The 14192-nt window shown below is 34.7% G+C and overlaps 1 protein-coding gene across 1 annotated transcript in view; it reads left to right on the forward strand.

Moving 5' to 3' along the window:
• The window catches only part of SPAG16 (sperm associated antigen 16), a 1041622-nt gene that overhangs the window by 56571 nt on the left and 970859 nt on the right, over positions 1–14192 (forward strand). Inside the window, exons 8-9 of the mRNA XM_044241541.1 lie at positions 6231–6300; positions 12349–12455. Of these exons, the coding sequence (XP_044097476.1) occupies positions 6231–6300; positions 12349–12455 (177 nt within the window). The remainder of the gene's footprint in view (positions 1–6230; positions 6301–12348; positions 12456–14192) is intronic.

Consider the following 14192-nt stretch of genomic DNA (forward strand, 5'->3'; position numbering starts at 1 on the left):
GGCTATCAGACACATGAAAAAATGTTCATCATCACTAGCCCTTAGGGATATTCAAATTAAAACCACATTGAGATATCACCTTACACCAGTTAGAATAGCCAAAATTAACAAAACAGGAAACAATATGTGTTGGAGAGGATGAGGAGAAAGGGGAACCCTCTTACACTGTTGGTGGGAATGCAAGTTGGTGCAGCCTCTTTGGAGAACAGTGTGGAGATTCCTCAAGAAATTAAAAATAGAACTTCTCTATGACCCTGCAATTGCACTCCTGGGTATTTACCCCAAAAATACAGATGTCGTGAAAAGAAGGGCCATCTGTACCCCAATGTTTATAGCAGCAATGGACATGGTCACCAAACTATGGAAAGAACCAAGACGCCCTTCAACGGACGAATGGATAAGGAAGATGTGGTCCATATACACTATGGAGTATTATGCCTCCATCAGAAAGGATGAATACTCAACTTTTGTAGCAACATGGACGGGACTGGAAGAGATTATGCTGAGTGAAATAAGTCAAGGAGAGAGAGTCAATTATCATATGGTTTCACTTATTTGTGGAGCATAACAAATATCATGGAGGACAAGGGGTGTTAGGAGAAGGGAGTTGGGGTAAATTGGAAGGGGAAGTGAATCTTGAGAGACTATGGACTCTGAAAAACAATCTGAGGGGTTTGAAGTGGTGGGGGGTGTGAGGTTGGGGTACCAGGTGGTGGGTATTATAGAGGGCATGGGGATTGCACGGAGCACTGGGTGTGGTGAAAAAAATAATGAATACTGTTTTTCTGAAAATAAATCAATTTAATAAAAAAAACATGAGTATAACAATGAAAATTTAAGATTTTTTAAAAAAAGTATTGATAAGAATAGTTAAATATTAAAAGAGGAAAGGAAAATTAAAAAAAATAGTAAAATAAAAAATAAAATTAAAACAAATTTTCTTTGATAGACTAAAGGATCATGGGAAAAAAGCCATGAATTCTATGTGTTCCTTTCCCCTAGCTCTGGACTTCTGAAGTTCTCATTGTTTAGTGAACTTGATTTTTTCTGGATATTTTTGCTGATCTTCTGGGGGATGCTCCTGTTGCAGTGATTCTCACATGTCTTTGTCTGAGGCAGAATTGTACTGGCCTTGCCAGTGGCCAGGCTAGGTAATATGCTGAGGTTCACTCTCTGTAGCTTTTGTTCCCTGAATGCTTTCCATAGAGAACTGGAGGATGAGAATGAAAATGGCAGCCTCTCAACATCTGGCTCCATAGGATCCAGAGATCTGGGCCCCACTCCTCAGTGTGCGTTCAGAGAAAAGCGGTCAGTCCCTTCAGTCTCCCTGGTCTCTGGTTGCACTCTGTGCTCACCCAGCCCTGACTGAGTGTTTCCTCTCTCTGGTGCATGGCTCCATTGGGAGTCTCCAAACCCAGCAGGTTCCTGCTGCTCACTCCCATGCCACTCCTCTTCGACGAGGAAGGAGGGGTTTTCTCCATATCTGCTACTTGCGGGGTCCCTGCTATAGGAGCAGTGGTACAACTGTGGCTTGGACCATGGTTTAAGGTAACACCAAGCTGAGAGCTCACTCCTGAGCTCCGTGTTTGTAGCCGGCTTCCCTACTCTGATACCTGGCAGCTTTGCCACACTTAGATGCCCCTAGTCTTTGTGGTCCCCTAGTGTGGTCCTGAGACCACACACTCCCTGTGAGGGCTTTACCACTGCTTAGCCTCTGGAGTGACGTCCTTCAGTGGAGCCAGCTTCTAGAAGTTCTGATTTTGTGCTGTGCTGCTCTCTCATTTGCTGGGAGTTGGCCCCTCCCTCTGTGGTTTATCTTTCTATATGTTGCCTCGGATTCACTTCTCCACATACTCTACCTTCTGGAAAGTGGTCAATTTTCTGTTCCTAGAATTGCTGCTGTTGTCCTCCTCTATCTCCTATTGAGTTTGTAGGTGTTCAGAATGGTTTGATATCTATCTGACTGAACTCCTGGGATATAATGATATTTCATTCTCCTACTCCTCCCCCATCTTTCTTTCTCCTGATCCCCCTGCACCACTCTTAAGCACTTATTATTTTTTTATTACATCTCTATTTTCATTGTCTGTTTTATTTCAGTGATGCTCTGAGAAGTCACTTTTTTTTTTAATTCACTTTAGAGAAGTGGGAGAGGGGCAAAGGAAAAGGGAGAGGGAGAATCTCAAGTAGTGTCCCCACTGAGCATGGAGCTCTATACGAGGTTCAGTCTCACAACCCAGAGACCATGGTCTGAGCCAAAATCACGAGTTGAATGCTCAACCAACTGAACCACCCAGACACCCCTCTTAGAAGTCACTTCTAACCAAAACCTTTGGGTATATACTTGAAGCAGTAGGAAGTGTCTTATAATTTTTATATGTGTTCCTAATCATCACTTCTTTAAAACCTTCTCTTAATGAACATTTAGTTCACTATCTTTCTCTTTAAACATATAGATCTCTCTAATATCTTGAAAGAAGAAAGGTTAGAATTTAGAATTTTTTAGTGATTCTCAGTTTCTATATAAAAGTGAAAGTATACTGTGAGATGACAAAAATCTAAAAGGAGTATCTGTTTTCAAATTCTTTTCATTAGTAATGATATAGCAACTTTCAAATTTATTTAAATCTTATAGAAAAATCTAGTTTGTTTTGCAAAATTAGTGAAAACATAAATTCTGAGTTGTAGTCCTATGAAAATATATATAGTTTGTGTGTGTGTGTGTATGTGTGTGTGGATAAAGTTACGTTTTATCTTTTTTTGGATCATGATTCTCTAATTCAGGAGGCACTCTAAAAAGTAAATGTATGTATTTTCTAGGTCAGCTTGCTGAGAGAATCTAGAAGTAATGACACTCCAGTAGCAAATGAATATACCTGGTGCATGAACATCTCTTTCTAATACCATTCTCCAATAAAAGGAAGCTAAGTTCCTTGGAGAAGTGGCTGATTATAGGCTGGGCAGGGAAGATACAAAATGAACCTGGAACATTTGTCCCATCTTGTTGCACTAGAATGTTAGGAGATACTCAGAAAGTAAGAGAGAGAGAAGGAAAGAGAAAGGAAGGAAGGAAAGAAGGAAGGAAGGGGGGAAGAAGGTAAAAGGGAGGGGAAGGGACTGAAGAAAATGTTAGGGTATATCAAGGGACAAAGGAACTGTTAGGGTGCTTCCTAAGTGGACCAACAACCGCATTTTGTTTGGATGTTGAGACTGAATGTGCTACACACACAGCAAGAAGGTATGCAAACATCTACATTGTATAACTGAGCTCTGAGGGCAGAGCGGCACAAGCCTTACATGCAGGCCTGAAATGTCTTGATAGTACTAAGAAGGAGACTGGCTTATGGTTTTTGTTGTGTTTAGGGTTTAGGAGCAGGATGAGAGTTCCTATGTGGGAGGAGAGGCTTAAATGGTTTGCCAAAGAAGGGAGCAATCTAGTCTTTCATATCAGCCTACTTCTAAGGGAAATAGGAAGTTAAGGCTTAAAAATGGTTAGCAGTCAAACATCAAAAAATGGAGTCATACTTATTATAGGAATCATCTTGAAAGAGTTCCCAGTGGTCACATTTTGAACAATTTGAGCAACAAAATAAATAATACAGTATGGGATTATAACCCAGAGTATAAAATAAATAAATATGAGTTCATATGGATATAAATAAATGGATGAGTATATAAATGGTGAGAAATAAAAATATTTCTCTCAAAAAAGAATCTCAAATGATATATGTAGACAATCTTTCCCTCAAGGAAGTGGAGCTTAACACCCCAGCTGTTCACTGTTGGCTGAGCTAAATGACTTGCTTCCACAAGTACATTGAAAATGGGGGAAAGACTAATTTTATAGTAGAGAAACCTGGCAAATATTACTTCAGGAAGGTGATCAGGGTTAACATCATCTATCTTTAATCATGTTGATATATTCTTGATGAGCTATTAATGACACTCCTACTCTGTGATCTTCCTCCTCAAAATGGTAACTCCTATCTAATCATGAGAAAACATGAGACAAACCCAAATGTATGGACATGCTCCAAAATATTACCTGACCAATACTCAAAATTGTAAGGTCATCAAAATGAGGGAAAGTCCAAGAAACTGTCCCAGTCCAGAGGAAGCTGAGAAGACATGATGACTTTGATAAGTTCTTGATAGATTTTAGATACTAGCCTTTTATCTGATAAGACATTTTAAATATCTTTTTCTATTTTGTAAGTTGTCTTTTGGTTTTGTCAGCTCTTTCCCTTGCTGTGCAAAAGCTTTTTATCTTGATGAATTCCCAGTAGTTCATTTTTGCCTTTTTCCCTCTTGCTTTCGGAGACATGTCTTGCAAGAAGTTGATGCAGCTGAGGTTGAAGATTTTGCTGCCTGTGTGCTCCTCAAGGATTTTGATGGATTCCTGTCTCACATTGAGGTTGTCTTTTATCCATTTTGCATCTATTTTTGAGTATGGTGTAAGGAAATGGTCTAGTTCCATTCTTCTGCATGGGGCTGTCCAATTTTCCTGATACCATTTGTTGAAGAGACTGTTTTTTTTTTCCATTGGATATTCTCTCCTGCTTTGTTGTAGATTAGCCAACCATAGAGTTGAGGGTCCATTTCTGGGTTTTCTATTCTGTTCCATTGATATGTGTCTGTTTGTGTGCTAGTACCATACTGTCTTGAGGATTACAGCCTTGTAATAGAGCCTCAAGTCCAGAATTGTGATGCCACAACAGAGGAGCAGAGGGGAAAGGAGGGGAAAAATAAAATGAGACACAGTCAGAGAGGAGACAAATCATAAGAGGAAACAAACTGAGGGCTGCTGGACGGGAGAGGGGGTGAGGTATGGGACAATTGAGTGATGGACATTAAGGAGGGCACATGATATAATGAGCAGTGAGTATTATATACAAGTGATCATTCACTGAACTCTATCTCTGAAATGAATAATATACTATATGTTAATTAATTGAATTTAAATAAAATAATAAAAGAAGACAAAATGACAATGTAAGATATCTTGGATGGGATCTTAGAACAGAAAAAGGATATTAGAAAAATCTTGGGGAGCCTGGGAAACTCATTCAGTTAAGGGTCTGACTCTTGATTTTGGCTCAGGTTATAATCTCAGGGTAGTGAGATAGAGCCCTGCATTATGTCCATACTCAGCATCAAGTCTGATTGTCCATCTCCCCTTCCCTGCTTGTACTCTTTCTCTCTCTCTCTTCAATAAGTAAATAAAATTAAAAGAAAAACCTTAATGAAATTAGAATGCAATATGGACATTGTTAATAATAATTATCAATATTGTCTCATTGTGTCAAACACACTATGGTAATGCATGATGTTAGCAATGGGAATAAGGTGCTGGTGTACAGGAACTCTATTGCATTTCAGCTTTTATGTAAATCTTATGCTATTCTAAATAAATATATTTAAAACTTTCATAATCCATTTGGCATCCAAGAATAAATATACATTTTTTACTTTTTTTTTCCAGCCAGGTATTTCATGAGCACTAATCTATAGGTTACAATTTATTATCTGTTATTTCTATTAATAAAGGAATGTTACTACTCAGTGATAGTAGGAAAAATGTGTGTATCCGTATATAATTAAACAGATGGTTTTTGTTTTGGTATAATCACATACAGTGAGGGATGAGAGAACTCTTTAAGGTTGAGTTTTTAATTCAAGACTCTTGTTCAGGAAATATAGGTAAATTATATGCCACCAAACTAACAAATGTTCTTAATTATAAAACATGTTTAATAAAACAAGGAGTGTCTGTGGGCGGAAAATGAGCTAAGAGTTTTAGGAAAAACAAGTCTCTTCATATTTTACTTCCCAACTAATACTTTCCTCATCTTTTATAAATAGAAAGATGAATTAAGTTGTTGTGAAGTAATTTCAGCAGAGGAGAAACTTCTCTCAAAGTAGAGTACTGAATAATTATCATTCAAAGTGTGCAATAAGTATTCTTGATTCAGGAAATGATGCTGTGAAATAAATGTTTCAGATGTTTATTTATAATGGATACCTAATAATCACCCATGGAATTGGATTTAAACTTAAAATTATATTTTTCTTTTGTTTAATTCATGTTTCAAAAATTTTTGATATGTGGGAATTAATCTTAGAGGTTAATATTTTTATATCTTGCAGTCAATATTTAAACATTGCATTTTGTTTTGTCCTTTTTGGGTCATTTTGTATATAACCCTATATCTTTTGATTTAATTTTTTAGATTTCTGGGCTTCAAGCAACACTGAAGCATATGGAAATAGGACATAATTACCATGCTTCTGAAATTAGAGGTAAAAGTAAAATGTGGTAAAACTAATTTAATATTGGTTGATGATTTTTAAATCTTATCAGTGCTCCAAATGTTAGAGATACTTAAAAGTGAATAAATGATATGGTAACTATTTCATAAATTAAAATGTTAATGAAAAGATCAAGAGATCTGTACAGTACTGTACAGATTAATTTTAATATGAGTAAACTATAATGGGAGGAATTCTGTTTCTGGCCATGTTGGAGTATGTGGTACTAGACTAACCTTCATTCAGTAAAAAAAAAAATCTCTCTAAGCTGTAAATAAGGCAGCTACTTTTAGGCATCGGAAAATAGCACAAGTCACAGAAGGCAAGTGACAGAAGGAAAATTTTAAAGTTGAGATCCACCATCATCATGGCTTCGTGCCTGTGGAAATTTCCAAACCAAATTCCATGGAAATGGAGGTCAAGAAGAGCATGCCAGTTCTGATGAACTGAAAAGGCAAAGATCATAGATGACAGTTGTCAAAGTGACTAAAGTCTGTAAGAAAGTGCACCAGATAAAAGGGTGCTGCAATGAGCAGTGGTCCAGTTTGTGAGGAAGTTTACTGTGAGTCCTTAGTTGATAGCCAGGCTATTCATGTAGACTACCAGAGACTTACTAGAAAGAGAAGATTTTATAGGGTTCAGAGGGAAATGGGGATACTAGAAGTCAGAGATGGGAGACATTGGAGTTCTGTCCATGACTGGAATGGAGAGACCTCATTAACATCTTGGTAACACATATTAACATTTCATATAATCATATTAACATAACATTGTCCTGCCCTATAAAACCAAAAAACAAAGTTTACATAGAATTTCTAAGGAAGGGGGCATCTGGGTGGCTCAGTGGGTTAAAGCCTCTGGCTTCGGCTCAGGTCAGGATCTCAGGGTCCTGGGATCAGGCCCCTCATTAGGCTCTCTGCTCAGCAGGGAGCCTGCTTCCCTCCCCCTCTCTGCCTGCCTCTCTGCCTACTTGTGATCTCTTTGTGTGTGTCAAATAAATAAATAAAATCTTAAAAAAAAAAAAAGAATTTCTAGGGAAGACAAATTGGAGTTTGAATCTTGCCAAGTTAGAGAGCCTTGGAAAAAATTTAGGGCTTTGCATGGATCCACTTTAACAAAGCATAAAATTAAGCCTAGAATTTCAAGGTGATCATCAAAAAAATTAAACTGCCTGCTAGAATAAAAATCAATATCCTGTAAAGGAAGGCAGTTTCCCAGAGTCTTTATAATCTATTATCTATACTGTGTAGTATGTAATTAAAATTTTCTGTACATGTTACAGAAACAGGAAAAAGTGACCCACAATCAAGATAAAAATCAGTAAATGGAAACCTATCCTGAGATGGCCCAGGTGTTGAATTTAGCAGATAAAAATGCCAGAGCGGCTATTCTGAATATGACCAAGGACTTAAAGAAAAATGACCAAAGGACATTAATTAAGGAGATAGGGAATCTTAGCAGATACACAGAAACAAAAAAAGGAAGTTGAAATTCTATGACTGAGAAATATGGTAGCTCAAATGAAAATTTTATAGTTCAGAACAGATTGGAGATGGCAGAAGTGTCAGTGAATTTGAGACATCAATTAGAATACAGTCTAAAGAAGAAATGAGAAAAAAAGCAAGATCTGTGATGTTTTGAAGTGGCTTTTGGTCAAAAGGAATAAATTTTGACAACACAAAGAAATAAATTCTTTTAATTATATAATCCCAAATACCTGAAGAAAATGAATTCCTTAAATTCCATACTGAATAATTTTATGAGTTTTATAAACATGCATTCTAGTGCTAGATATGGGACTTGCTGTACCTTTTCCCAAGCTTCTGGTTTAAGCATTTGGCTCTGTCGTGTTAGACTGTCTCATGTCCCTGATTGTCTGATCAACTTGGAACCTTACTTAGCCAAGAACTCTTAATTTGAAGAGAAGTTGATTTATTGGTGAACTGGTTTTCTCTCATAAATACTGTCATCCTTCATGATATGAATTAACTCCCCCTCCATTTGCTTATTTTAGTTTAATTTTTTAAAACTCTATCAACCTGTCATCCATCCAAAAGTCTATCCATTTATTTTAGACAGAGGTTGGTATGGCAGTAGAGATTCTTAAAATTTAATATTATTCACTCTGTACTTAGGGAACAATGAGTTGATCATCATTTACTCTGAATTTTGGGAAAAAGACAAATTAATTGTTATTCAATCTAAATTTAGGGATAAGACAAAAACTGAACTGATTTGGAGTAATGAAATAATTATAATATACCATATTTTTTATTATCAAAGTGATATGCCTATTTTAGAAATTTTTAAAATGATAAACTTTATTTTTAAAATTATCCATAATTGTACTACCCAGAGAGAATATTATTAATACTATAGTACTGAACTTTCTCACCTAAAAAGGTTTTTAATTCTACATTTATTCTTGTATGGTATGTAGAATAATAGAAAAATTCCTAGGAGAAAGTATGAAATAATGAATTATTATTGATTAGATATTTAAAGGGACAATTTTGTACTATTTTTCTTTGTTGTTATGAAATATAATATATATCAAATATTTACAAGAAACTATTTAATATTATTTATTTAATATTATGTATTTTGAAACACTTTAATATTATGTATTTTGGGATAAAAGCAGTTTTTGTACAAATTAATTTCAAATAAGTTTATGAATATGCTGATTTTGATATGTTTGTGTTATTAACTTATATTACTTTGCGTTCTTATAAGGTCACAGTTGGAATGCAATAATTCCTATTTCCAAAACAGGTTTAAAAGTTATATATAATTGTATTTTAATATATCTTATAACTTATGATAGGAGATTTTGAATTCAGGATGAACAGCTAGAAATTGGAAGTGTTAGATGAAGTGAAAAACAACTGTGAAAGCTGACTTCAGATGTTCATACAGGAAAAAGATGTCATATGGAATAAAGCAAAGTATTCCATAAGGTTTTTAGCTTAATAAATTGCTTTTTTTTTTTTAAAGATTTTATTTATTTGACAGAGAGAAATCACAAGTAGGCAGAGAGGCAGGCAGAGAGAGAGAGAGGAGGAAGCAGGCTCCCTGCTGAGCAGAGAGCCCGATGCAGGACTCAATCCCAGGACCCTGAGATCATGACCTGAGCCGAAGGCAGCGGCCTAACCCACTGAGCCACCCAGGTGCCCTAAATTGCTGCTTTTAAAGTTGGCATTTGTTGCTGCTCAGAATTACATTATAAGACCAATTTCATATGACTATATGGAATATATGGCCTAGGTTAGAAAATAAAATTAAAGTAAAAATGAAGTAAATTTAAAGAAAAACTTCTTCCCCTTTACCTCTATTTGCCTTTTTCTGAATTACAATTAGATATGTGCTTGATTTCCTCATTTAGGCTTAAATATGATCTAATTTCTTAGATATTTTCTGTTTAGCCCTCTGGGCCAAATTGTGGATAATCTCTTCAAAACCTTTTTCAATTAAATAATTCTCTTTTCAGCTGGGTTTAATCTGCAGGAGAATTAGTGACTGGCACAATGTAGGTGCTTATGTATTTATTTTGTTAAATCAATGTATTCATGCATTTAAAATTTTAGTTTTTATTTATTTTTTATTATTATGTTCAGTTAACCAACACATAGTACAGCATTAGTTGTTGATGTAGCGTTCAACGATTCATCAGTTGCTCATAACACCCCATGCCCATGACTGTCACTCAGTTGCCCCATTGCCCCCCACCCCATCCTCAACCCTCAGTTTGTTTCTCTGGAGTCAAGAGTCTCTCATGATTTGTCTCCCTCTCTGATTTCTTCTCACTCAGTTTTCCCACGCTTCCCCTATTGTCTTCTAGATTTGCACAGTTTTAATATTTAATGAAGGGCCTGAACATATTCAATTAACATCGATTCAATGAATGTGTACATACATAAGGAATTGTTAAAGGATGAAATATAGCACTGGAGGTACAATAGACAAAATTTCTATAAATGAAAAAGTGTTTATTTGATGTTTGCTTCATTTCTCTTTAAAAATTATACTTTAAGATGTTGATTGTGCCCAAATAAAATCTGGGAAACTGCACAGCCCCAATCAATAATATAGGCCTGTCATTAATAAGCATTAGGTGTGATAAACATAAAGATGCTATGATAGAGACATGGAATTCACTAGGATATTACTAAACATTAAGAAGCACTATATGGAATTTGAGAATTATATGCGCTTAACCATGAATGTCATAAACTTTAATGTCTGAGCCTCTTATTTGTTCTATAAATCTTTATGCAAGTGAAAGTGATGTTTATCTGATGGAGAATGGAAATCATGTTTGTACTTGCTACATCAAAAAACAATTGAGAAGTGTTATTTCTCTGCTAATTCCACATGTATTCTGCAATGTTTATTCTCATGTTTTGGTTATAAGTGTTGAATATTTTCCAAAACATGATTAAGTGTGAACTTTTGTAATTTCATTTTATTGTGGGAAAACTACATATACTTATAAACCAAGGTTTTCTTAGTTTTTGACTTTGATTTATTATCCTTAACATTTTGTTTGTTTGCTTCTTGATTTTTATTTCTTTTATGAAGTGGTGCTTAGTCATGTTTTGCATGCTACCTGAGATCTGCTCATGTTCTTATTTTAGAACTTCCTGCTGGAATCCTGGGTTTCTCTACTGCTTTCTCATTGCTTCCTCTATAGATATTATTATATATATTTTTCTCATATATAAAGGAGAACAAAAGGTAGTGACCTTGATGGGGTTATTGATAGGATTTTATGAAATTATACATGCAAATTATTTAAACCAGTGGCTGTTATATAGTAAAAAAATCAATGAGGCATAAATGCTAATTATTATTATTTTAAATTATTATCATTATCAGGATGTCACTGTTGGTTGTTGAAAAGGAGATGATAATAAGAGAACTGGTAGTAAAAATTTTTCACTAATGGAAGTGAAAATTTTTCTTAAATGAAAATGTAATTGTTGCCTTTCCTCAACACTTTGACTTCCCAGATGCTGTGGGCTCTGTTAGCACCATTCAGGGAGGATAGGTAGTCTGGACATCCAAGTGTTTGAAGTCTTCTAAGTGCTTTCATGTAGAACTGTGTTATTCAATATTCTGTTTTAGTGTTACTGTCAGGGTTATTTTGGAGATTTTCTCCTATGTCTGAAACTGGTACTGAATAGGAAAAGTCAGAATGGTAAGAATCTAAATGTCAGCTATGTGCTCCCTTGCCTCTATTACCTTAGAATTTTTTGAGAGTGTGGACTCATCAAGAAATTTCTGTGTTTATCTTTTCTCTATTATGAATCTAGTGTTATATTTAGAACATTTAGTTATTTCTTTTATTTCAGAGTTAATAATTATAATTTTAGTAGTTGTTTGCAATTAGTTTCCTGTTTAGAAATAAAAGAGGAAATAATGTATACCTAAGTAGGTATATGTATGTAGAAGGATGTGTAAAAGAAAGACTTTCCCTGTCACTTTTATTTTTCCCTCTGTTGGTTTTAGTAGAATTGTTCTTTATGTCCAGGAGAGTTTGGAGACTAATGTTGCAACCCATTGGAATATTACCTAATGTTTTCCTTTCTGTTTTTCTCAACATTGGGAACCATAAAGAATAATTTTATTAATACACCATTCTTTTAAAAATCCATTGTTTATTATCCAGTTCCATCTGGGAAGTTTTGTCATTGCTTATCATTCTCTCCTTGACCCTTTTCAACTTTACTTGTATACACTTGTACACACTTAAACCTCATGACAGGAATTGGATATAATGTAATGCGAGATTGGCTGCTATGATCTCTAACTGGTTCATCATGCCATTTCACTGACCTTGCAGTAATGACACCCTGAATTTTGGGGAAATAAATTTGATACCTCACTTAAAACATTTTGTTGTTTTTTAATATTATTAGTTTAATACATTAAAAATACATGTATCATTATGACTTTGGCTTTCATATGTTTGGCTAAAGTTATATTTATTGTGGAGAAATAGTATAGATACTAAGAATAAATTGTGTTATCTTGTAGTTCCTAATTCTGAAAAAGAAAATGCACCAGAAGGTCCTACTCAGAAAGGTCTTCGTGAAGCCAGGGAAAAAACCAAATGTAAAACAAGGATAAAAGTTAATAAAAAGGTATGACTTTTTGTTCTTATTTCCATTAATTCCTGCTTAACTCTCAGAGATGCAGATCCATGAATTCATATGGTAACATTATTTTATTGGAAGAGGAATTTAGAGGTTATATTTTCCAAGTCCCTCGGTTTATAGATAAACATGGAGGTCCTCAAATGTTGACTAATATGTGAGGGACATACTTTTATTGGCGGCAGAGACAACTTAGTGAATCAGTCTACCCCAACTTAATCGCAGGCATGTGTGCTCACTTACTCAGTTTTCTGCTTATTCTTTCTGAAAAAAGTAACTCCCACATCATGCCTTTCTTTTTTCAGAGTATAACTTTAAACTTTTCTTAGTTTTCTTTAAAAGTAGAATGGGAAGAATTATGGCCCACTTAAGAATCTCCTTTTATCTGAGTACTTTGCTGAGTACTTTACTGAGTCTTTGCTTTGCAATCAGACTGGTATTTAAATACTTACATAATGATGAAAGAAAATGTGGTATTAAAATGTGTGGTCCGAGATCAAAAATGAGGGAAGGAAAAAAGCTCATAAAACTGTAAGAGGTTTAATTTCTTGTTATGAAATTTGCATGAATGTCTATCTGAGGTAATGAATTTTCTTACAAAGTACATGTTGTTACCTTTAAGTTCTAAAATAGCTGATATTTATTTACAAATGAAAATACTTAAAATTATAATATTTAGTAGTAGTAATTCTATAAGAACAATAGATTTTTATGAATTAAAATAATGTAATAAACCTTTTATTTAGCTAATAATATCAATAAAGTTTTTTTCTTCAAAGGTATGCGTTAGAATCCAGTATTATACATTACGTTGAATAAACTACAGACTAAACAATTTTAGGTTATACTTAGGCTTTGGCAATTACTTCATAATATTCAGATTAGGATTTTACTCTTCCTCTATTATCATTATTAATTTAGGATTTATGGTGTTTGGGGTCGATCTTTTTTTGTCAGCCTGCCTCTAGCTTCCTTGTGCCAGTGGTCTCCCATCAGGATGGATCTTCTGTTCTTGCAACCTTAAAGCTTTCCCACTCCTCTGTTTTTGAATCTCTGCCGAAAACAAGTAGTGGTTGTGGCTCACTCTCTTGCTGTCATCAAGTAGTTCTTGTTCTCATTTGGGAATAGAGGAACATATAAATCACCTCAAATAAAGAAAAAAACCAGAGTTAAGGATTTTCTCTGTGATGGTGGCTATTGTCATTAGGAACATTTTCATCTTCTTATGGCATAGGCATTCTCTTTAAGGTAGCAAGTCATTCTTAGGAATGATTTGTTGATTCATTAAGTGCTTACGGCTTATAAAACTTTACATTAGTAATGCATAGTTGGCTTTTTGTGTGGCAAAAAGCTACTGAAATACAGGATAAACATTTTTAATATTTATCCATAGAATATTTTTTTCAGTGCATTAAAATATTTAAAATAATACCTACAACATGATAGAAAAATTGGGGCCTTACAAAAGTGATTAAGTACAGAATAAAGTGAATTCCTCCCCCCTTACCAAGTAATCATTTTTATTAATATTTCTTTTTAAATTTTTTTCCCTGCAAGTTTGTACACTTTGACTGACATCTCCGCAATGTCCCCACTCTCCAGCTCCTGGTAATCACCATTCTACTCTTTGCTTCTATGAGTTTTTGCTTTTTTGATTCACACATATAAATGCTATCATATAGTATTTATTTTTCTCTGACTTGTTTCATTTAGCATGATATTCTC

This window comes from Neovison vison, chromosome 3, assembly GCF_020171115.1.
Source record: "Neovison vison isolate M4711 chromosome 3, ASM_NN_V1, whole genome shotgun sequence".
Classification (NCBI taxonomy): Eukaryota; Metazoa; Chordata; class Mammalia; order Carnivora; family Mustelidae; genus Neogale; species Neogale vison.